The sequence below is a fragment of the Eptatretus burgeri genome, chromosome 2 (assembly GCF_056783735.1).
Source record: "Eptatretus burgeri isolate ZD-2024b chromosome 2, Ebu_testis_v1, whole genome shotgun sequence".
Taxonomy (NCBI): Eukaryota; Metazoa; Chordata; class Myxini; order Myxiniformes; family Myxinidae; genus Eptatretus; species Eptatretus burgeri.
Window position 1 is genome coordinate 27,790,248 of NC_140962.1, and position 24,647 is coordinate 27,814,894.

At 42.3% G+C, this 24,647-nt stretch overlaps 1 protein-coding gene across 4 annotated transcripts in view; it reads left to right on the forward strand.

The window, feature by feature from the left end:
• LOC147031667 (caspase recruitment domain-containing protein 11-like) overlaps positions 1 to 24,647 on the forward strand; it is a 224,114-nt gene that overhangs the window by 161,017 nt on the left and 38,450 nt on the right. For 3 of the 4 annotated variants that reach the window (XM_085852049.1, XM_085852066.1, XM_085852057.1), the window contains 5 exons: positions 3,690 to 3,858; positions 4,406 to 4,532; positions 7,788 to 8,058; positions 8,245 to 8,302; positions 15,634 to 15,742. In XM_085852049.1, the coding sequence (XP_085708175.1) occupies positions 3,690 to 3,858; positions 4,406 to 4,532; positions 7,788 to 8,058; positions 8,245 to 8,302; positions 15,634 to 15,742 (734 nt within the window). Of the gene's footprint in view, positions 1 to 3,689; positions 3,859 to 4,405; positions 4,533 to 7,787; positions 8,059 to 8,244; positions 8,303 to 15,210; positions 15,459 to 15,633; positions 15,743 to 24,647 lie in introns of all 4 variants that reach the window. The other variant, XR_015050700.1, reaches the window with a different exon arrangement.

The window sequence follows — 24,647 nt, forward strand, 5'->3', positions numbered from 1 at the left end:
ATGCATTTTATCCATGTTTCACGGCCTTTACCATAGACGTTTGCTTCGTAAAATGCAAGGTAGTAGAATTATTTGGCTGCCTCTGCTTTTGATCGTGAAATGCATTCAGTGGAGCACATTACTCCAGCATGATTCTATAATACACTGCCTTTGATGGTTTGGGCATAAAATCAAACTTGTCATGAGGCCAAAGCATTGCTGGTTGAATTCCTTTTTCTCAATGTGGAAACACTGTGATGCTGATCTTATTTGTGATGTAAAACCTTTCTTCTGCCAAGGGGAAATGTGTCATTCCCTTCATCCTGTTCAAGATGCTGCGGCAGTTATTGAAATTCCTGAACTCACGAGATTGCATCTCAACAAACCCTTTCTCGTTGCACCATGACTCACTATTGCAAACTATCATCACAGTATAGCCATGTGGGTGCCAAATGTGTTATTTGTTATCAAATGTGTGTATATATATATATATATATATATATATATATATATATATATATATATATATATATATATATATATTCATATATTTAAAGAACATCAATGTGTATCATTTCAGACTATTATGTCTTTAGACTTCGACATATCTGCCATTTTTGAATATCCAATATGTTGGAATCTACATGAATAATTTTGGCAAAAATCCCTGGCAGCCACTGCATCAAAAGAGAATTTATCTGGGATGCCAGTGCAGCATTACAACATCGTCATGCATGAGGGATTCTGGTGGAATCCTCAGCAGAATGCTCACAAATTATCACCTCCGCCACCGAAGGTGAAGGAGGTTATGTTTTCACCCCTTTCTGTCTGTTTGTTTGTGTACAGGATATCTCAAAAAGTTGTGGACTGATCCGGATGAAATGTTGTGGACAGGTCGGTTGTGTAACAAGGACGAACTGATTAGATTTTGGTGAAGATCGGGATCCGGTTCCGACGACTAGAATGTTTAAAGTGATTCTTCACCATTGAGAGATAGGGCCAAAAACGAGATATATCTTGATATCTCAAAAACTTTCGATTGATTTGGATGAAACTTGGTGGACATGTTGGTTGTGTGGCAAGGACGAATTGATTCGATTTTGGTGAAGATCCGGATCCGGACCAGGCATTACGTTGCGGAGGTGTACGCTCTACTGAGTGCCCTTCCAGTTGAGATTGAGTTCAGTTGTTTCCTTTCGCACTTCAGTTTATTGGAGCTCACCCTTGATGGGGTGAGCAACCTTCTGCAATAATTGAACTTGCTGCACTATGTTTTCGTAGGATCATTGCTTGAGTGTGATTATTGATATCCGTAGTTCTGGAATAGTTTGTAGTCAATATTGAATAATAGCTGACCAACTAAATATATTTATAACTTTGGCAAGCCTTAAAAGTATTGAGTTTTACATGCACCATAATGCATCACCCAGCAATTCACCTTTTTCAAATTCACCCAAGAGTTTAGCAAACTTTTCAAAAATACATATTTTTTTTAAATTGAAAAGCAAAGTAATCATTATGATACAAAAATACGCAATTTCATGTCTTTCTGTTTGTCTGTCTGTCTGTCTGACGGCGATACATTTGGTTGTTACTTATCCAATCTCAACCAAACTTTCCAGGAGGGGGGGTGGGCTAAAGGTCACACGACAGAAGTTGTAGTGACAATTTGCTTCCCTACCCAAGAGGGTTTTCCGCCTTGGACAAACTCAGTATTAAGGTGTATAGATAGCTTATCATAGCGTTTCGTGGGGCACAGCAACCGGAAGTGAAAAAAAAATGTAACAACAAACTATTCAGTCAATTCTGTCCAATGTATGATTACCTTTTTCAACATTCATAGTGCTGTTTAACATGATGAAGCTGAAAGAAATTTGGAGGAAATCCTTAAGGAATGCTATCTATACTTATCATGCTCACCACAGACTAATGGATCCAAGCCATGTTGACTTTCTAAGCCTCAAGATAGGCTGCTACGTAGCCTGCATTGATATTTAGCAAATAAAGGTGCTTAATTGAGTTTTAACGCATGAATGATGTATCCCATTGCCTGTCCGATTTTTCTGGCCATCAGATTATATGTGGACTGCATATGGATTGTTTTAACTTGTATCTCGGGGCTTCATAATATGATCTCTCCCAGGCATATAGCTTCAAGTGTGATGTGTGATATTGCCCCCAACACCCTTATGGGCCAATTGTGACCTTTATTCAATGCATAACCCCATTCCTAGTGGATGTTGGCATTGTTTAATACTTCCCTGAGGGAAATTTGGAGAACATTGGACGTATATGTGTATATTTACACATGGGCGGTGTATAGGCTAAAACTCGCTGGTCTGCACACCTACTGGAAGTAACATTTATTTTCACAAAGTAATCAATTCCGTTTGATGAGTGGGCCGGTCCTCGGATGGACGGGAAGCTGGGGACCCATGTCAGTTAGCGTCATATGATTGATTTTAAAGATCCCACATTGTTTTTCGATGAAGAGTGGGTGAGTTATTTTTGGTACCCTGACCAAGTTCTAAATTCATGCTCCAGCTACCCTTGAGAAGACAATGGTCAAACCAACCAGTGTAATCCTTAGCATGACGCTGCAGCAGCGCAGCCTTCCCTCGGGGAGACTCCTGCACGGAACTGAATAGAAGCAGTTAAAACCACTTGTCACAAATCCCAGGGATCACATGGACCTCCTGTTCAAGTTGATCTTCTCAGCAACGATGTACAATGGTTCATTATTTCCCGAGATCCGAAGGGCCCTTCGTCATGTTGGCCACAAGGAAGAAGCCAAGCGGTTCACCCTTTCCTACGGTCAGATCGCCCGATTTACTTTATACCATTCAACCTCTAAATCTATGGATGTGCTCAATTCACCAGCCAAAGTAATTCCGGAATTGCAAGAATAAATTGATCACTAGAAATATTTACCTATTGTCATGACATGGTTGATTTGCTGATTGACATATGATGTATACCAAATGGGCTATTACCCACATGCAGCTCTTTTGTACTTTTATGGTGGATTCAAGCAGGTATGGTCCAGGTGTTTCTCATCCTCACTCGACAGAGATTCGCTGTGTTCAGCATCGACGCTACATATGTGTCGGCATCTCTCTCTGGGTGCCGTTGTAGTGACATGGTGGTAACATCCTCCCGCAAAACGTGTCCTGACCTGTAAGCAGTATGAAAGTAGAGGTAAATACTGAATGCAATTGCCGACCAAACTAGACCTCAGTAGATTCACATTCATCTCTCCTTGCACGAGGGCCTTGTCCCCGGCCCAAAATCTTGCTTCTTGTCACAACAGTTCCAAAATGGCGAGCTTGAAAGACATAGACAGAATACACTTCAATGCACTTATAAATCACGTTGAAACACATCTGTCAACACCAAATTCAAATGTTTGTAACACATTGATCCTTTCTGTTAAACACTTCTTATTCTACGTGCCACAACCTGAGATCAGAGCAATGGCAGATGTCTGATCACCTGGGTTGCAGGTTGTGGAATGACATTTCGTCTAAGTTAATAATCAACGGTGTAAACACGATTCACATTTACCAAAGTCAAAAATCGTTTCCATGACACTTTCATCTTCAGTTTGTGATTTATTTTTTGTATAATTACATCTGTTCAAGTTTGAAACCCTAATTTTTTATTTATTTAATTTTTACCTTGCGGGCCTAAACAATATTATTTGTGTTCAGACCACTGTCATATAGGCCTGTGCTGCAGCTGACTGTACCAGGTCCTGGCTGTCTTAAGGACCAGCTGAACATCACTGGAGGGAACAATCTTGGCATCTTTGTTGCAGCAGTGCAGACTGACTCCGCAGCCAATGGAGCCGGGTTGCGACCCCAACACCAGATCCTGGCGGTCAGCTTCTAGATATTTGTCACACTACATTGATTTTTGCCTCTATTAACAGCAATGCTGAGCTACACTGAATAGCATCTGATACTCTGTCGAACAAAGCAAATGGTTAAAAGTATCTCTAAGTATTTACCACGATGTTAAATAACCCACTACGTTGAGCCTGGTGTTGGCGCAGTGGTTAGGGCAGCGGCTTGGGATCCAAAAGGTCCTGAGTTCAAGCCCCGTTGGGCCACTGAATTAATACACCAGGGGGTTGACTTAGCCTGTCATCCTTCTGAGGTCGGCAAAGTGAGTACCAGTGTACTTGGCCGGTGTATACCCCGGTTAAAATAGGTGTACCATATCCCTGTGTCGTAAGAGGCGACCAGGGTTGCGTCAGGAAGGGCATCCGGCGTAAAACATGTGCCAAATCACTATGCGGATCATACGGATGATCCGCTGTGGCGACCCCTAACGGGAGCAGCCGAAAGAAGAAGAAGAAGAAGAAGAAGAAGTTAAATAACCCACTACATTTCGCTGATGGCTTTTGTGTCCCATTTTACTGCAGCTTGAAGCTGATTTTGGTTCTGGGAGAGACACCGTCTCACTGGAGAGCTGCACCAAGGAGGAAGCTAGCTGGAGGCTTTCGAGATGCTGCCTTCCTGCACGTGTTTCTGTCAAACACAACCCTGACGGTACAAATGCATGTGGGATGTTTTTTTCCTCATTGTTGTAATTATCACTACTTGACATGTTTCATACATTGTTTACATGTACAGTGAACTCGAAGATTATTTGAATGCATGATCTGCAGACCATTTACGTTGGCCAGCTTAAATTAATTAATACCCCCCCCCCTCCCTTTTGTCAAATGGAATGCAACTTATCTGTACATCGAACTACAAAGCTTCTAGCAATATAATGTTTCAAATAAATACCTATAACCATCCAAATAGAGTATCAGAGGTACCGGGAGTATGTCGTATACAGTAAAACAGTAGATTGGCACAAAGTAGGATGACTTTTGTTCTCCGTTTTTAAGGCAAACACTGTCTGTCTCTCTGTCTCTGTTTGTTTGTTACTTGCAAAATCGAAGATTTTTCAAGTATATTGGTTCGTCGATTTTGTTATTCTGTCTGTATGTATGTCTGTCTGTCTGTCTGTCTGTCTGTCTGTCTGTTTGTTTGTTGCCTACAGGTCACAATTTTAAACCGATCTTCACGAAATTTCACCACATGGTAGAGCTTGTCATGAGGAAGAAGCATATTGTATTTAAGATCAACATCGACCAAAAGGTCAACATAGGCCCAAGGTCAACAACTAAGGTGAGATTTCTAAAATCCTCAATTTTCATCCGATTGACTTGAAATTTGAAGAGGATTTATATTTCAGGTCACTGAATTAAACCGGCCAATTATTTTTGAGGTCAACATCGACCAAAAGGTCAACAACTAAGCTGGTCCCAATGGATGGGTGGATGGATGGTGCTCTGCACAATGGCTTTTTCTTGTTGATTGCAAAATCGAAGATTTTTCAAGTCTGTCTGTCTGTTTGGTTGTCCTCAATCGTCAACAGGTCACAATTCTAAACCAATCGTCATGAAACTTCACCAAGTTGTAGAGGTAGTCTCAACTGAGATGCCTACCGATTTTGAGGTCAAAGGTCAAATGTCATCTTGAGGGTCAAATTTCTAAAATCATTTTTCATCCGATTGACTTGAAATTTGAACAAGATTTGCATTTTGCATCACTGAATTGGGAAACCAACTATTTTTGAGGTCATATGGTCAAAGGTCAACTCAAGGTCAAACTCCTAAAATCATCAATTTTTATCTGAAAAATCATCAATTTTTACTCGATTGACTTGAAGATTAAACAGCCATTTCATATTGCATTACACTGAATTGGGGAATGAACTATTTTTGAGATAAAAAGTTCAAAGGTCAACTCAAGGTCAAACTTCTAAAATCATCAATTTTCAACTGAAAACTAGTCAATTTACATCCTATTAACTTTAAAGTTGACCAGGATTTGCATAGTCCATCAATTAATTGGGAAAGCAACTATTTTTGAGGTCAAAGGTTAACTCAAGGTCAAACTTCTGAAATCCTCAATTTCAATCTGAAAAATCATAAATTTTCATCTTATTGACCTGAGCTTTGATTAAGATATTGAATCTTAATCTTAATGAAATGGACAATTTGATGTATCCATGGCAACGTTTGGCGAGGGGGTGGACTTTACAAGTATCATGCTCTGCACGACATCTTTTTCTTGTTTGTCTGTTTGTCAATCGCCTACAGGTCACAATTCCAAACTGATCGTCATGAAACTTCACCAAGTTGTAGAGGTAGTCTCAACTGAGAAGCCTATTGATTTTGAGGTCAAAGGTCATCTTGAGGTCAAATTTCTAAAATCATTTTTCATCCGATTGACTTGAAATTTGAACACGATTTGCATTTTGCATCATTGAATTGGGAAACCAACTGTATTTGAGGTCGAAGGTCAAAGGTCAACTCAAGGTCAAACTACTAAAATCATCAGTTTCAATCCGAAAAATGATCAATTTCCATCCAATTGACCTGAGCTTTCATAAAGATTGTGAATCTTAATGAAATGGACAATTTGATGTATCCATGGCAACGTTTGGTGAGGGGATGGATTTTATAAGTATCATGCTCTGCACAACATCTTTTTCTTGTTTGTCTGTTTGTCAATCGCCTACAGGTCACCATTCTAAACTGATTGTCATGAAACTTCAAGTTGTAGAGGTAGTCTCAACTGAGAAGCGTATTTATTTTGAGGTCAAAGGTCAAGGTCATCTTGAGTTCATATTTCTAAAATCATCATTTTTTATCCGATTGACTTGAAAGTTGAACTAGATTTGCATATTGCATCATTAAATTTGCAAACCAACCATTTGAAGTCAAAAGGTCAAAAGTTAATTCAAGGTCAACTTTCTAAAATCGTCAATTTTCATCCGATTGACTTGAAAATTAAACAGTAATTGCATAGTGCATTCCTGAATTGGGAAACCAACTATTTTTGAGATGAAAAGGTCAATGGTAAACTCAGGGTCAAATTTCTAAAATCAAATTTCATAGAAAAATCGTCAATTTTCATCCAATTAACCTGAAAATTAGAGCAATTGCATAGTGCATCACTGAATTGGGAAACCAACTCTTTTTGAGGTCAAAAGGTTAATTCAGCACTCAAACAGTTAATACTACTAATATCCCCTCTCCCCAAGGCGTTCATCGTCCTTGGACATATGCTGTCCAGTTTGACCCAATCAAGGTCAAACTTCTAAAATCATCAATTTCAATCTGAAAAATAATCAATTTTAATTTGATTGACCTGAGCTTTGATTAAGATTGTCAATTTTAATCTTAATGAAATGGAAAATTTGATGTTTCTATGGCAACCTTTGGAGAGGGGTGGATTTTGTAAGTATCGTGCTCTGCACGACGCCTTTTATTGTTTGTCTGTTTAACTGTTTGTTTGTGTGCAGGATATCTTAAAAACTTGTTGATGGATTTGGATGAAATTTGGTGGGCAGGTTGGGTGTGTGACAAGGATGATCTGGTGAGATTTCGGTGAAGATTTGAATCTAGATCTGGCTACGAGAATTTTTAAAGTGATTCTTCACCATTGAGAGATTATGGCCAAAAACCATATATAGCATGATATCTCAAAAAGTTGCGGATGGATTAGCACCAAACTTGGTAGACATGTTGGTGGACTAAATTTGGTTGGCACCCTCACATCCTCACCCCTCTCTTCCCTCATTTTCTTTTATCTATTTATTCCAGCTTGAGTCCCTAAACTCGAAGACTTAATGCCATAACCAACCATTTTTTGTTTGTAGATATGTCATGACCATAGAGTATCAAGTAACATCAAGTAGTTGATGTTTACGATTATTTTTGTATTATGTGAACCCCTTCCAAGGATTCATGGCTTTAGGTTCGACTCTAAGAGGTGGTGACTCATTCTACATCCGTCTCAACATGGAACTGTGCCCAAAATTGGATGGTAATGGAAGTCTGGAGGCTTCCATCGGAGAAATCCTTCACGTAACTGACACCTTGCCACAAGTGGTTTCATGGGAAATTTCAGCCGATGGAGAAGATTCTGAAGGATGTGGCTTTTGGGCTGCAGAAAAGATTGATGACCGCCAGCATGAACCCATTAAGAATGGTATAATTCCCAACTACAAGAGGTAAGGCATCGCCAGTGAGTGTGTTGATAAATCTGGAGACGTGCTCAGCTTTCATAAGCGATCTGTTTTGCATAACAGCCAAAGGTAATATCTTTTGATGGTTAATGTTGAGCTTCGTTCTTGAGTGGACAATTTGTTGCCAAAGTGAGTAATCTCCACACACCCTTTCCCGATTGTTTTCTACAGTGCACAGAAGTTACTTATGAACAAAACAGCATATTCCAGAAGTGATTTCAAACATAAGGTAACACTGCAAGGGGTGGGGGGGAGGAGGATAATTTTATTTCGAAACATATTTGTCATAATTACTTGTTTATGTCGTCGAGACATTTTCAGTGGCTCTTTTACTCGTTCCACAAGTTTGTGACATAAATACAATGTCCCACTTGCAGGGGAAGTAATTTCAATAAGCACACTCATTGCAAAATGTTTTTTATTTTTTTTTGTTGATTACATACTGGAAAAATTGTTGATGTTGATCATGAAATGCATATCAGATTTTTTTTTAAACTACTCCGTTTTATCAAAACTCAACATTGATTTTTTTTTTTAAATGGTTTTGTTGTGTTGAAGTGAAGGAATTTTATGTGCAACTTGATATGTGAAGAAACCTAAATCGCTCATGGTACACTTAAATTTAAATCTTTTAATTGCTTGATCTTCGAGTCAACCATTTCACTTGAGTTTACTTTGCATCATCGTCATACAATTGATGTTCATTTCAAATCTTGATAGAATCACAAGCTGGTCAAACTCTTGGGTTATGTCTTTGTCTTTTAATCCTGACAAATCCCACCCTCTCACTCTGTCTCTCCAAAAAGACCATCTGGCAAACCACCTTATCTACTTCCTTAACAAACCTCTTGAAGAAGTTCAGTCACTCAAACTCTTGGGCTTCATAATCAGCCATGATCTTTCTTGGGCAAACCACATTTCTGCATTGACCTCCAAAGCCAGCTTGCTACCGACTGGACATCCTCCATCATACAGTCTTTTCTTGGCACACCTGAACTTTGATCCATCGACAAGGTCTTCATCTGCAGCTTGATGGAGTACTGCTCTCTCCCTGTAGCAACAGTATTCCATCAAGCTGTGGATGAATGTTGCTCTCCCTGTGGTAGAAGTTAGTGGAAGAGAATGAGAAAACCTCCCCTGTGGATCTTCCCTGCGGTGGAAGAGAATGTGGAAGTTGGTTCCACAGGTGGGAAAAAAAGAGGATTAATGAAGGTGAGCAGTGATTCTGAATTTTGTTTCACCAGACGGGGGTTGCTGGTGGACCGCGTGTGCCCTGCAGAAACCCAGGGGGGGACAACATGAAGAGGGCAGAGGGTTTTACAGTTGATTTCTGGTCTGATGTGATGCTCGGATGTGATGTGATGCTTTCTGCTCGGATGTGATGGGGTAGAGCATCACCTCTGGCGTTTTTGTGCTCTGCCTCATTCCTTGTTCCACTGACTCTGAGACCAACCATGGTTCTGTCACTGAACAGTGTGCAATAGGTCTCAAAATTTATGTTGCAGCCATGAAACTGAACACATTGTTGCACCCTTTACTGATTGGGTGTTGCCTCTCGATATTTGTGATGCTTCTTGGCATTTGGTCCAACCACCATCCACTGACTCTGTGTCTGTATTTTTTTGAAACTGGCATCAATGTGGAAAGTGTTGTTGCTTCCACTGCTGCTGCTGCCACTGATATTGCTTATTTGGATCTGGTTTCCAAGTCAGGTTTTCTCAGACTTTCTGGCGAATCAGAGTATTCACATTCATTCATTTGAAATATAATTTACAAGGCCTACTGTATGTACTGTCCATGGAGCTAGCATAGTATTTTTTTGCAGGGATGTACAAAAATCTACCATTGCTTTCTTCTCCCTTATGTTGAATATGTCGTGAATGTTGCTTTCACATGGATTGAGCCTGTTAAAACTCTGATTTGGGTTTAAAATATATATATATATATATATATATATATATATATATATATATATATATATATATATATATATATATATATATATATATATATATATATATATATATATATATATATATATATATATATATATATATATATATATATATATATATATATATATATATATATATATATATATATATATATATGTGAGTTCCTTTACAAGGAACCTCAATGCAGGAGCCTATTCGACCCATTAAGCTTGCACAATGATTGCCAGCACATGGTTGTTTGTCCATGCTCTCTCCCAATAGTGTAGTATCAAATTTTGAGGTACCGGAGCCCTGCAAATATGTTGGCGTTGACGTCATCGCCAGATCTACCATCGCATCAACTTTTCACATGGCACTAACTATTCCAGTCTCCAAAATGAGTGATAAATGAAATACACACATTTTTCCATGATAAACAGTTAACAGACACACCCCCCCCCCCTGCTTAATCTCACAATTCAGAATCTCCTTTTAAGAAAGAGTCAGATCCGTTCGCCTCCACTCTCTAATTCCCGTTTTTCAACAAAACTTTGTATTCATACTAAAATAGACAATTTAGTATCTGACTGTCTGACTGACTGTCTGACCGTGATGCATTCGGTCATTAGTGTTTATCCAATTTCAAGCAAACTTGACGGGAGGACTAAGGGTCACACGATGGAGGTTGTAGCGACTTCTTTTGCCCCTCTCCCCAAGAGGTTTTTTGCCTTTGGCAAAATCTGTGTTAAGACAGCTTGTCATGGCGTTTTCCCAAGACTAATGATAATGGCATAATATTAAAGTTATTACAAAACAATATTAACTGTTCGAGTGCTGAATTTTTCCAGTAGGTAACACAAAAATATGGTATTTTTTTCAGGAAAACTGAATAAAATGTCTATTGCTTGTAGGGCAACCATAGAAGGCAACCAGAGGAACAAACCACTTAAATAGGAAGAAACAATACAGATTGTTGAACAGTGACACGGGCCACGATTGTGGCCAACAGCATGTTCCCATGAGGCCATGATCATGGCCAACAGCACTCAAACAGTTAATACTACTAATATCCCCTCTCCCCAAGGGGTTCATCGTCCTTGGACAAATGCTGTGTTTATGTGTTTTCTCATAGCTTATCGTGGCATTTTGTTGGGCACTCCTACCGAAAGTTTAATAATAAAAAAAAAAATCCCACAAACACGTATGATGATTACCTTTCTAAACAGTCGTTACTGTTGTTTAACACTAAACTGAAAGGGAGGAAACAAGACATTATTGAGGCATTATATGCTTATCGTGTCCCCTACAAACGAACGGACATGAGCCTCGATCGACTAATCTATATACCCATGAAAGAATATTAACATCACCCTTCTTGCCGCTGCCTTTGGGAGCAGGTGTACTCGTTTCAGAAATAAAGAAAAGTTTAAATTATTTATTTATTTAGTACACACTAGCAAAGTACCCGCCCATGGGTGGGTACAGTTATCTGTTGAATGGCGTTGGTCCCGTCTCGATCGGATGAAATTGAGAAATTGACGTTATCCAGTGACCTTGACCCCATGACCTTGACCTTGACCTTGATCCCCTTATGTCCGTTCCCAAGGATCACATATGCCAAGTTTCATCTCATTCTATCCAAAGGTTCGGCCGCCTATAAAGGACGAACAAACAAACAAACACACACACATACAAACATATTCTATTTTTTTAGTATAGTAAATGTGGTAAGGCCTGGCAGGATGACCTAGAAGTATGCACACACACACACACCTCTAAACCTGGGTTCATATCTAGACCGAGCTATAAACTGCCATCCTGGTGATTTACAGGCAGGGTGACTCATCGTTGTGTGTGCCGTCCCTCGGATGGACGTTAAGTTGGGCGTCCTGTCTGCCAGTTCTTTAGTTATCTTTCACGTTAGTTGGGATCTTTCTAGGAATTGACTAAATAAGATTGGGCTTTGGGGCCAGGAAAAAAAAAACCATCATAGAGTTTTGAAGGAGATGGCAGAGCAAAAAGGCATAATGTTAATATGATTATATAACGTCATACTTATCTGCTCTGCCAACATGAGTCTGTGCCATTGATGTACTATAGGCATACCTTTACTCATCCAATATGAAAGCCATTCTTTACAAGAACAGTCACATCACTGATCCTCCCAGACCAGACCTCAACTAGTTGTCGGCATCCAAAGTTTTCCATGCCTTCACGTGTTCCAGGATGTAAATACTTTTTGTAAACATAAGATATAATTCACTAAATCTGGATATAAAATGGTTAGAAAGTTTGTGTCGCTTTTGGACCTTGCTGTATTCGGCAATTCATATGTTTCTGAGTTGCCTATAACCTGTATTGTTATAATATTGCTCCCTCAACAAAGTGTCCAACATATTGACAGACACAAGCTCTGGGACTTAATCAGGCATTGTGGCAATGTAAAGTCACTTAATAGTCACTTGATACAATTTTATAATTCCGCTTTGGCAATGTAAAGTCAGTTGATAGGGCATTGGGCCACCACATGCGGCCAGTACGGCCTGTGTGCGTTGTGGCATAGAGTCCACCAGTGGCGAGAAGTCTGCAGGAGGGATGCTGTACCATTATTCCACGAGAAAGTCAATCAACTCACACCTGTTTGATGGAGGTGGAAAATGCTGTCTCAGGCGTCGTTCCAGAATATTCCATAAATGATTGATTGGGCAATAATTTATGGAACATTTATGGAATATGGCCAACAGCACTCTTGTGAGTACCAAGCTGTGAGGGCATTGGGGTTACCCAGGTTGGAAAGATCTGGTGATTAATGCATACATACAGATCTGGTGATTGAGAAAGTCATGATGTATGGATAACATCAATGTCATGCTCATCAAACCATTGGGTGACCACACGTGCTCTGTGGATTGGGGCATTGGGGGGGGGGAGGGTCTCCTTTTGTAGCCATGCGAGGCATAATTACAGGCAACCAGGCCTTTGTAGCAATTTATACATGACCCGAGGCATGCTGGGATGTTATTTACTTAATTATCACATGGGCCACACCAGGCCAGATTATTGTCAGGTCAGGTCAGGCCAGATCAGATCTGTGACTTGCGGTATCATGTAAACCTGTACTAACCTATTCCGTGGTCGGGTTGTCGGTGACTAAACCGTCTCCCCCACCAGGTTTTCTCGTGAGGAGGGTGTTTGGATATGGACACCCAGCAGGATTAAAAACAAAACTGGTCAAAGGGCGGAGGAGCTCCTTGTGAGCCAACGGCCATTCATATCTAGTGCCCAACTGTGTCTGCGGACGTCCTCCTGCAGTTGGGTTACTTTTTATGAGTAGGCTGGTGGCAGGATTTGCACTCCGGCCATTGTAAAACCCTTCATTCTGCAAAACATTCTCGAAGCACAAAAAAATCTGAAAACCCACTCCGTGCGAGTACCTCCTGTGCAGCTTCCCTTCACAGGGCAGCTCACTGGATGATGGGATTTGGGCAAAGCCTTCGGGACCCCCAATCTTTGATGATGGGAGGGAAACCATGGGGGTAACATTCTCAAGTCAGATTGCGGGAGAGTGTGTCATGTAATTGGGGTGCTGAGGTGTCGTCCACCAGATGGCGGTCTCCTTGGGTGAAGCTGAGGCGTCCCTTCAGGTGGGTGCCTGGAATATCCTATCCCTAAGAGAGGATCATCACCTGTCTCTGTTATCATCTGAGCTCAACCATTTGGACATTGGTATTGCACTACTCGCTTAGGTTCGGACACCAGATTGCGGCGAGATCATGGTGGGTGGTTATACCTACTATTGGTCTGGTCGCTCTGATGGTTACCATGCCCAATGAGTTGCTGTAGCTGGGTCCAATAAGCTGACTCCAATGATAATTGAGGTCACACCGGTCAACGAGCGTATTATCAGACTAAGGATTCATCACTCCTTGGGTGTCATTTCCCTGGTCTCTGTTTATGCTCCGACTGAGGCGAGTTATCTCACCGTGAAGGATGCATTCTATGGCACGCCCGAGTCTGTGGTTGATCAGTGCCTCAGGCGAGATACATTTATAGTCTTGGGGGATTTCAATGCATCAACTGGAACTGATAGGGATGGTTATGAGACGTGTGTTGGTCCCCATGGGTCTGGAACTATGAACCACAATAGCACTAAGTTTCTTGACTTGGCAAGAAGCCATGGACTTAGGGTGGCCAGTTCATGGTTTCAGCGCCCACAAGCTCATCGCTGGACTTGGTATTCCAATGCTGGTGGTGTGGAGAAGGAGATCAACCATGTGCTCGTTGATGGTCGCTGGAGGATGATCCAGAACTGTAGGGTTTACCTGAGTGCTCAGTTCTTCAATACTGACCACCAGCTTGTTTGAGCAACTCTTAAGATGCACCTTAAATCCAGGAGAATGGTACCATCCCAGCCTCGGCGAGATATTGGCAAGCTCAAGGATGAGAGGGTAGCTGAGGTGTTTGCGAAAAAGCTGAGTGGAGATTTTGGGGTCTGGGTACTTTGGACATCCTGAAGAGTTGTGGTGTGCCTTCAAGACCACCATCCTTGATGTTGCCGGTGGATGTCTTGGAGCTCACCGCAGGGCGAAGAAGAATTTTGTCTCTCAAGGGACACTGGATACCATTGACCAGAGTCGCAGGGCCAGGCTGAATAGAAGAGCTGAGCTGTTCAGGGAGCTGAGGCATAAAACTGGACATGCGCTAAGGGTGGACAAGGAGGCCTATGTGCGAGGAATCTGTGATGGGGTAGAGCATTGCCTGTGGTCAGGTGATTCTCGTCCTGCTTACGGGGGAATTCACGCATTGCGTTCATCCAAGCCCATCCCTCGGTGTACTGCATTTAGGGCAGAGGGTGGTCGGCTTTTGACAGAGGAGTCCGAAGTGAAGGCCTGCTGGGCCGGTTACTTTGAGCGGTTGTACCAGGCTGATCCACCAGCTGTCGAGTTGGACGTCAGGGGTGTTACAATCACTGTTGCTGACCCTCCAATCAACTGTGGTCCACCTTCGCTTGTGGAAACACTGGCTGTGGTGAACTGATTGAAATGGGGTAAAGCTCCAGGGATCTTTGGCATCCATGCTGAACTTCTCAAGGCTGGTGGGAATGCTACACTCGTGTCGTTGCATGCAGTTCTGTGCTTTGCTTGGAACACAGGCATCATACAAACTGACTGGATGAGGGGCCTTGTTGTCCCTCTCTGGAAAGGGAATGGTGATCGCCAAGACTGCAACAACTACCAAGGGGTGACGCTGCTTTCAGTGACGGGCAAGGTCTTTCAGTGACAGCTTGGTTGATCAGCATCTCAAGGAGATGGGGATGGCCAGACGGAGGCCCCTGGAGTACCGGCGGAAAGTGAACATAGGGACGCGCTGCTCTGGTGCATGCTTCCATACCTGACCTGACCTGACCACACCGGTGTGGAAGCCATTGCTTGGTGTCCCTCATTTACCCAGGTGTTTCCATATTTTTTTTTGTTCACTACCTATACATACATACATACATACAAACATACATACATACATACATACATTCATACATCAGCATATTATTGTATAATACGATTCTCATTTGGTAAGTTGAGATGGGGGTCATCTTTGTTACCTTCTCTGCTGCTTCTGCTTTCTGCAGCGCTCCTGGTGGAGATGGTGGCTATCTCCACGGAAGGTGGAGAAAGGCATTCCTAAATCGTGGAGCACCCAACAACTGCCTTCCATCGCCAGAGATGCAGACAGTGATGGTAACTCATTTATAGCTTAATTGTTTGTAAGGAGCACATGTCAGCATATGTATTCACTCAATTCATTGTAAGGAGATTGTTTTCAAAAAATGACCAAATACCATCCTGTTTCTTGGAAAATACCCAATGAGACAATCGAATGGCCGAGTGGCGAGGATATTATGCTGCTCCTCCATCGCTCCTCTTGGCTTTTCTTCTCATGCCCTTGTGAAAGTATTTCTTCTCTTGGCAGTCTTCAGAGAGCTGCCAGAGCTCACCTCCACTCATTAGTTCGTTTTTTGTCCCACATGTGGAACCAACTTCTTTCCATCTTCTTTTCAATCTCATTCTTCCCTCCAGGTATTCAAGACTGCTGTTCAACACCATCTCAGATTATCCCCCATCCAAAACCATGATCTTATGTACCCCGTGAAACCAACCCCCCCCCCCACCCACCACCCCTTTCCAATCCCAAAATTTCCAGTGTTTGCTTCCTGAGAGTTTGTTCCTGTATCCATCAAGTCCACCCCTGAATCTTCCCCTATCCCTCATTTTTATCCGCATCCCTTGTTTGTCCATTTCCGTATATTTTGTCCCTTGTCCCTACTGTTGACTTTCCTCCCTCTCTCCGTCTGCTGTTCTCTCTTTCTGCTGTTCCTTTTGTTCTGTTGCCATTTTGAGGCAAAGCCAACTGATGAAAATCTATAGTTCTTAAACGAGCCAGAGCTCATCTGCAGTCAAATCTCTCAAGGTCCTTGGGAGCCAAAAGGGAGCAGACAAAGGAAGAGCAGGATAGAGTGGTTTGAAAGTTAGTCATTACCAGGTTCAGAAGGGTGGACGAATCAGTAGTAGAAATCCAGGTTAGGAAGGTTACAGATTGGGTCAAACCCACAGTATCGGAAACCTGAGGCTCCGGAGCCACATGCAGCTCTTTCAGCACTTATCTGCAGCTCCTGACCATAATCGATCGAATCCTCTTTTTAGGTCATCTCTTCGAGCATGACCTAATAATATTGGTGTTGAGAGGAGAGGTGACGATCCGTCCGTCCGTTCACAATGAAGTTGAAGCGGGAGATCTGGTCATTAGTGATCCTGATAGAGGTTGATGAGACGTACACGATGGTATGACTTTCAAGGTCACCGAAGGTCAATGTCAAGGTCACGAGGCCTTTGAATTTGCGAAAATGACGATTTTCAAATTCTATCTCCTCCGTCATTTCTTAAGCGATCTTGAATTTGATTACAGCATATGAATCTATGGGACAATATCTAAATTTTGGTTGGGCCAGATTTTCGATATTCACTTTCGTTTTCGTGTCACGTGACTTCAAAGTTGGCAAAAAATGCGAAAATGACGATTTTCAAAATCTATCTCCTACATTTCTCAAGCAATCTTGAATTTGATTGTGTCCTATGAATCTATGGTACAATATCTAAATTTTGTCAGGCCGGATTTTCGATATTCACTTTCGTTTTCGTGTCACGTGACTTCAAAGTTGGCAAAAAATGCGAAAATGACGATTTTCAAAATCTATCTCCTACATTTCTCAAGAAATCTTGAATTTGATTGTGGCATATGAATCTATGAGACAATATCTAAATTTGGTCAGGACGGATTTTCGAATTTCGCTTTCGTTTTCGCGTCACGTGACTTCAAAGTTTGCAAAAACTGCCCTACCTTCAGGAGGCTATATATTTTCTCGCAGAGATGACCGTCACTCCCGCACGGGTGTATTTTGTGTTTGTTCTCTATCATTTTTCTGAAAAATATTTGTGAGTGTTGTGAAAGGATGAAATAACACTTTAAAACTTTGGCAATGATAAAGAGGAAAATACATCCGATTACTGGCGAATTATATGAGCGTGACTTAGACATTGTGCTCCGCACATCGTCCACTCCAGTTATTTCGGACATCTTTTTGGCAATAGCGCAGTCTCAACCTGTTGCACAGGCTCACCCTCCAGCCTCAGTTTGGAATTTTAACCCCACGTCTAAAAAGCGAGTGATGCCTTGATCCTCGCTGGTTAGGTAAGCGGGAATCCCGATTATGAACGACTTGTATTGAAATAACAAACGAGATGTTTTGATGACATTTGAAAACTCCCTCTTCATGAGAGAGAGAGAGAGAGAGAGAGAGAGAGAGAGAGAGAGAGAGAGAGAGAGAGAGAGAGAGAGAGAGATAGAGATAGAGATAGAGATAGAGATAGAGATAGAGATAGAGATAGAGATAGAGATAGAGATAGAGATAGATAGATAGATAGATAGATAGATAGAGATATATAGATCACCATACTGGTGATCCGTCCTCTTTGAGCTTAAGCAAACAAGGCAAAACTACACACGCACTGGACTCTATCGTTGTATTTACTTTTGTTAAAATAGGAGTTAAAGCGGTTAATTTTTGCGCTATATTTTGTTGTCGTAATCGTGTCAATCTGGATTGGTTGTTTTATCAAAGACTGCCTACAAGCAACAATATATAGATTTTGATATGGAGGCTTGAATTGAATTCGAGCAGTGGGCTCCAACTGTTTTAAACACAACATAATTTTTAGAATCTAAATGCAACACAAGATCTACTCTTCAAAATTCTACTTTACAAAAAAATCCTCAAAATGTACTTCTCTCTGTTTCCAAGTCTCCAAGAATCTTTGTCCCTTGACCAAGCTTTCAGCTCAATGTCATTTTGCACGGTGATTATCTCCATGTCAAATCCACTGCTTTGTTCAAAGAACTGCTGAAATTTTCCTGTCAGTTCAACGATGTCCACTTGAAGAAAAGGATTTGAGACAAACAATAATTTGTTCCATCTTGTCTTCCTCCTGAAATCGTCTGTTGAATTATTTTCCAATCTGTTCAGATGGTCACAGAATGTTTTTGGATGGAACCCTTTCTCTGACGTTTTGTGGGATTTTCTTCACATTTGGGAAGAGCTCTGCGATGTGTTTTTTTTGATTGGGAGGACCACAGGGCCAGTTTCAACTTAAACACATTCACTGCACTGATCATGTGTGACCAGCCTCTGTCTCTGTCCCTCCCCTGCAGTTCGTGATTCAGCTCGTTCAGTTTTTCCGTTTTGTCTGTAAGAAATCCCCAAGTCTAACAACCACGCATAATGTGACAACTCGATGTACACCTCATTTCTTGATTTCAGAAAGGTAACAATTGAAGGGATCAGATATAAAAATATCTGGAGGACTTTTCCTTGACTTCACCACCTCACATCTGCATGAAGGATTAGCTCACCATGGGTGGATGGCATCAAGCTCATCGAGTAACCATTTGAACGAGGAAATTGAGTTGCCGATCTTAGCAATAACTGTCATTACCTGAGAAAAGTCAATAACCTTGCTCGCTCGTGCTTGTTTGGGGGATAGCACAATGGTACTTGACAAACGAGGGGAATTCAGGATCATTTCTGCAAAGTGCAATGAAGCCTGGCCTGCATTGACACCCAGCATTGCCGGTACACCATCGGTTGCGATTGAAACCATTTTCTTGTTCAGAATGTTCTTCTCAGTCACATACCTTTTGAATTTGTTGTAGACATCCTTGCCTCTTGTCCTCTCTTTGAGTGGCAGAGTGAGAGCATTCTCCTTTGTTGTTGAGTCTTTGAATGCCAATGCGAGTGAAAGCAATCAGCTGGGCTATATCCGTCATGTGTACTGATTCATCAAATTTCAATGAGAAACATTCACAGTTTTATAAGTCTTGGTGTATTTGCTGAGACACGTCCTTGGACAGCGATGCCACCCTTCTGGCTACTGTTGATCGAAGCGCCAACCGGCATGCCCTTTATGACTGTCGTAATTTCATCTTTGCTTTTAAAGTCTGAAAAAGTGTCAGCAGCAACCGTCATAGCTTCCTTGATAAGTTTGCCATCAGTGAATGGTTTCTTATGTTTCGCCAGTAGATGGCTCAAGCGAAGATACGCCTCTGTGTTAGCTTTGCCTTTAACCACGGGTTTCTAAAAGAGTGACTGTTGAGCTTTCAAAATTCACTTTCATTCCCCAACTTTCTTCATCCTAATCGTACTCTTTAAAGGAAAATTTTCGGGAAATTTGCTTGCATCGTCTTGTGATGCCGTTCCGAATTACCTCTTTTACTCAAGGCTACAAATGAGACAGATGATGACAAATGAGACAAATGCTCGTCATTGATATTTGTAAAAATATTGGTGGTTTTTTCCCTCTTCTTGGACAACCCTGGCTCCTCTCTTATCATTTTCGCTTGAGGAAATTAATCTTAGAAACAAGAAAAAAATGAAAATGAAAAGCCCAGCTTCTTCCATGTTTCGGCGGTTCGACAACAGGCAATCACCAACTGACAACTGTTTGGTGGCTGGGGCAATACAGTGACTGGGTCACAGATGAATATATAATTGGTTTGTTTACAGTATATGCAAATAATTTCTGATTGGCCTGTGCACCACCATGTCGCTCTTTTTATGTTATTTTTTTTAACTCTCCAGCAGCTTGCATTTATTTTGCAACCACCATTCAGAATCTCAGCTTTTCCTGCTCTCTTTCTATATTTAAAAATATATACTTTTTTTTTTTTTAAAGCTCAACTGTTTAAGACTGGGATTGACTGCTTGGAGACTACTGAATTATATGGATTCAGAATGACACTATCACAGTTGTCCAAGAAACAGAAAATTAATTTTATTTCAATATCGAATTATGAGCAAGAAGTGTGTGTGTGTGTGTGTGTGTGTGCGTGCGTGCGTGCGTGCGTGCGTGCGTGCGTGCGCACGCGCGCGCGTTCAAAAATTAGACTGTCAGAACGGTAATGGTAAAAACACCAATGTGTAAAGTGTGAGGAAATAGAATATATGAAAAGTTTGTGAACATCAGTAACCATGTACTGTATGGCATTACAAATCAATTGGTGTGTTTCTGTTGTTTTATTTATATACTGAAGATACTGAGTCAAGGCTCCTGAAAGAGCTAAATCACTGAACGGATCAGCAGAAAGAAACACACCAACAGTAGGGTTGAAGGACAAATAAAGGGAGATTTGGACAAATAATGGGTGTGGGTAGTAAAGATGAGTAGGGTGGGACGTATGGGGTGAACAAGTTGGATAAAGAAGCAAACTCTCAGGAAAAACTGGACATTTGGAATGCGGTGGGCTTGGAGGTTGGGGTTTATATGGTTTTACATGCATTGCAGCTCTTAAGATATTACGCTTTTGACGGAATTAGAAAAAATTTATTTGTTATTTGGTTTCCCAACCCCTCGTATATTGGAAAGCCTTTGCTGCAATGCCATGGCTGATTTTTGCAGAGCCAACACCCACGTAGCTGGCATGTTGACAGTTGAAATCAGTGCAAATGAGAAAAAGAGTTGAAATGTTTTTCCTTGTCAGAGAAAACCAAGGTAGATATATGTATGTATATATATATATATATATATATATATATATATATATATATATATATATATATATATATATATATATATATATATATATATATATATATATATATATATATATATATATATATATATAGTCACGGCTGTGGAAATTCACAATACACCATAAAGGGTCCTTAGATCAGTTATGACGCTAAGTTCATGTGTAGTTAGCCCAAACCCGTTGTATAGAGGCAATATATGTGATCCATTCGGGCTGCGATTCTTCAGTTAGCCGTTTTTCTTTTGCTGTCATTATTTTGGTGCAACAACACAACAATGAAAGTCGCCACAACCAACATCTCCACAATGACGCCATTCACACCATGACGCCACCTTCAACAACTACACCACCACCATCTTCGCCACTCGCCATTCAACGCGCACCGCGCGGTCACGATCGCAGGACGGGTGAAAGGAGCGGGGTGGCAGCAGCAAGGGCGCGGAAAGACAACTCCCGCCCGAATTTCTCCCGCCTGAATCTTGAGCCGGATCGTCGTCGCGCTTGGTGAGAAGGGGGAGGGATGGCGCAGCTCGCTCCCAATTGGGGGATGCGCGGTGTGACGCGGCCAGGGAGGAGGAATGCCCCCTTCGAGACTTTTCTGGAAACGCGGCAAAGGGGGGTGGAGCAAGTAACGGGGCGGTGCGAAGGGCGGGGCCCCGCCTTACAAAAAGGCGAGCGCAAGGCGGCTGGAGAGCTGGTCGTCGAATTGGGTCTGCTTTTGTCTTGGGCTTGCCTGGTCGGTGGTCCTGGTTGTTGTTCCCGACTGTCGAGTCGGAGGATTGTCGGTGTCAGAGGGTCAGTCAGTGCGGTCTCGAGACCCCGCTGGTGGGACGGAGTGCCTGCCATCCCCCCCACCCCTGTCTGCACTGGGATAGCGGTGAAAGCTCCGTCCGTTCGTTCCCGAACCCCGTTCGTGGCGTCGAACGGCCATACATGCCGGCGCGAGGTACGAGCTCGCGGACCATGCCGGAGGGGTTCGGAGTTGACGTCGCGCAAAGGAGGACTCGACGACACGCTCAGGGAAGTCGCGACTTCCTTTTCTTTTGGGGTTCTGTGTGAATGTGTGTGTGTGGCGCCAGTCCGTAAAGTAGAAACTGATTAAGTGCTTGTACATTGCCTTTTATTCGGTTGTAGCTCTGCATTGTTCCTTGCTTGTGTTTTCTTGCTTGAATGTATACTTCTATTGTTTTGTATAACTCTTGCCTATTAGAAATACGTGCTGCCGTGTGGCGCGAATAAATGTGCTTGTCCAATTGTTCCCGTTTCGCTACATCCATTCCTTTGTTTGAATTTCCATCTTGCATCACGTAAGGGATTGATAGTGGGTGTAAGTTCCTGATAAATAATCTGAACCGTCGAGGTCGACGATAACTCCGCTCGGTTATCTCTGCAGTACAGAACGAGCCGCTTAAGCGGTTCGTGTCCGGAGTCGACCTGCAGCGTGGTACAACTCCTTGGTACGCTACCCGCGCGGGTACTTAGGTAAATTGACCATTCGGCGATCGGACCCTATTTTGCGCGGGTAGAATGCGGACTGAGTTGTGGTGAGGTTAAACCCCCACCCGTGACGAGCTCCCGGCATTGTTCTGAGAGGGTCACGACTGAATTGCACATTCGGTGGGCGAAGCGGCCGCTATTGGTTAAACGCGGTCGTTCCCACGCTGGCGGGGCGCGAATTCACAACATTGGTGTACAGGAGTGTGGGATTCAAATCCACCTCGGTCTCCAACTAAATTCATGGAACCGGATCAGGGGTGAGTGAAGCGACCCTACGTGTTCCATTAAATTTTGAGCGAGCCAAATTTAATCCCTTAGGAGAAATAAGATGGCATTTCAAAGCGAACGGGTGCCGAGGGTAGAAATGTATATGTGTAGTAATGTAGAATCCATGGCCCGGGATGGTTCTTTTTATAACTCCACCACTAATTACAATCCATGGGGGAGCTCACCCTCATATTCTGAGCACGAACTTTGCCGGCAAACGGAGTCGCAAGATGGCGGTGCGGCCGCACTTCAGCGCAGCACGAGGCGTGAGCGGGACGCTATTAATGGCGCAACAAACGGCACGGCACGAGGCGAGCGCTCCCAACAACTGTTTCAAGCCACGTGTGCATGGCAGGCATGGCAGGAGGCCGGCGCATGCATTGGCATGCTTGAGACACAAGTGTGGAAGGCCGAGGAGCGGTGGAGGAATGGTGATGACTGTATGGCGCAATTGCATTTGTTTGCCTTTAAGTTGGACGAGGCACGGCGGCGCATAGACAGGGTTCATGAGGATTATGTGCGAACGGAGTCACAACAAATGGCCGATGCGCAGGAACGAGCGGAGAGCGAACTGAAGAAAAGAAAGGAGGAGCAGATTGGTAACTCCCAGGATAGGAACAGCTTGGAGGAAGAATGGAAAACCGAGCTTGAAAAGAAACAAAAGGAGCACGATTTGGAAGTAAAACTACTAATGGGAAAATATTGGAGGGGGCAAGGCGGTTCAAAGAACTAGAGGGGAGAGTGAGGGAAATACAGTTGGAAGAGAAAAAATGTGAACACGATGGGGAGTTGGAACAATTGAAGGAAGAGATAAGAACAGGCAATCAGGAAAGAGAAAGCCTAGAACGGAAGATAAAAAGAGGAGAGGGACAGCTGGAGGAAAGGACGGAGGAATTGCTGGAAAAGTCAGAACAGTTGGAAGAACTGCAGGGAGAAATGAGGGAGGAAGGAGAAAGGAAAACAAAGCTCGAAAAGGAAAAACGCAAACAAGATGGGGAATTGGTGCTACTGAAGCGAGAGAGGTAAGGACAGGCCAGATTAAAAGATTAACCCTGGAAAGGGGAGATAGAAACGGGAAAGGAACGGCAGGAAAAACTAAAGGAATCCAGTAAGAAAAGGGAGGAATTGAGGAGGGAAGCATGGGAAAGTTGTGCGGAAAGGAGGGAAGAAGCATGCAAATTGAGGGAGGAATTAGGAAAAAAAACTTCTGAGATACTGGAGCACAAAAACAGAGAGAGGGGATTACAAAACGAACTGAGAGTGTTAAAAGAATAAAGAACGAAAACGGAGAATGAAATGTTAAGGAACCACACTGTGCAAATCAAACAGTTGGAAGCCAAAGCAAGGTCGGAGTGTGCGGAGATGAGAAAGGAATCTGAAAAAAAGCTTCTGAGTTACAGAAACACCAAAACAAAGAGAGGGAATTACAAAACGAGCTGAGGATGGTGAAAGAAGAAAGAACGACAGCAGAGAATGAAACGTTAAGGAACCACACTGTACAGATCGAACAGCTGGAGGCGAAGGCCAGATTAAAGAATGAGGAACAAGAAAGAGTGATGAAAGAAGAATGAATGAGACAGGAGAAGGAAATTAGCCAATTTAAGGAAACCATGAGATTGCAGAATGAGGAACAAGAAAGACAGTGGAATAAAAAACAAAAAGTATGAATTTGAAATTGAACAACAAAAGGAAAAAAATAGGTTGGAGTAAGAGGAGGAAGTGAAGGAGCAAGGAATGAAG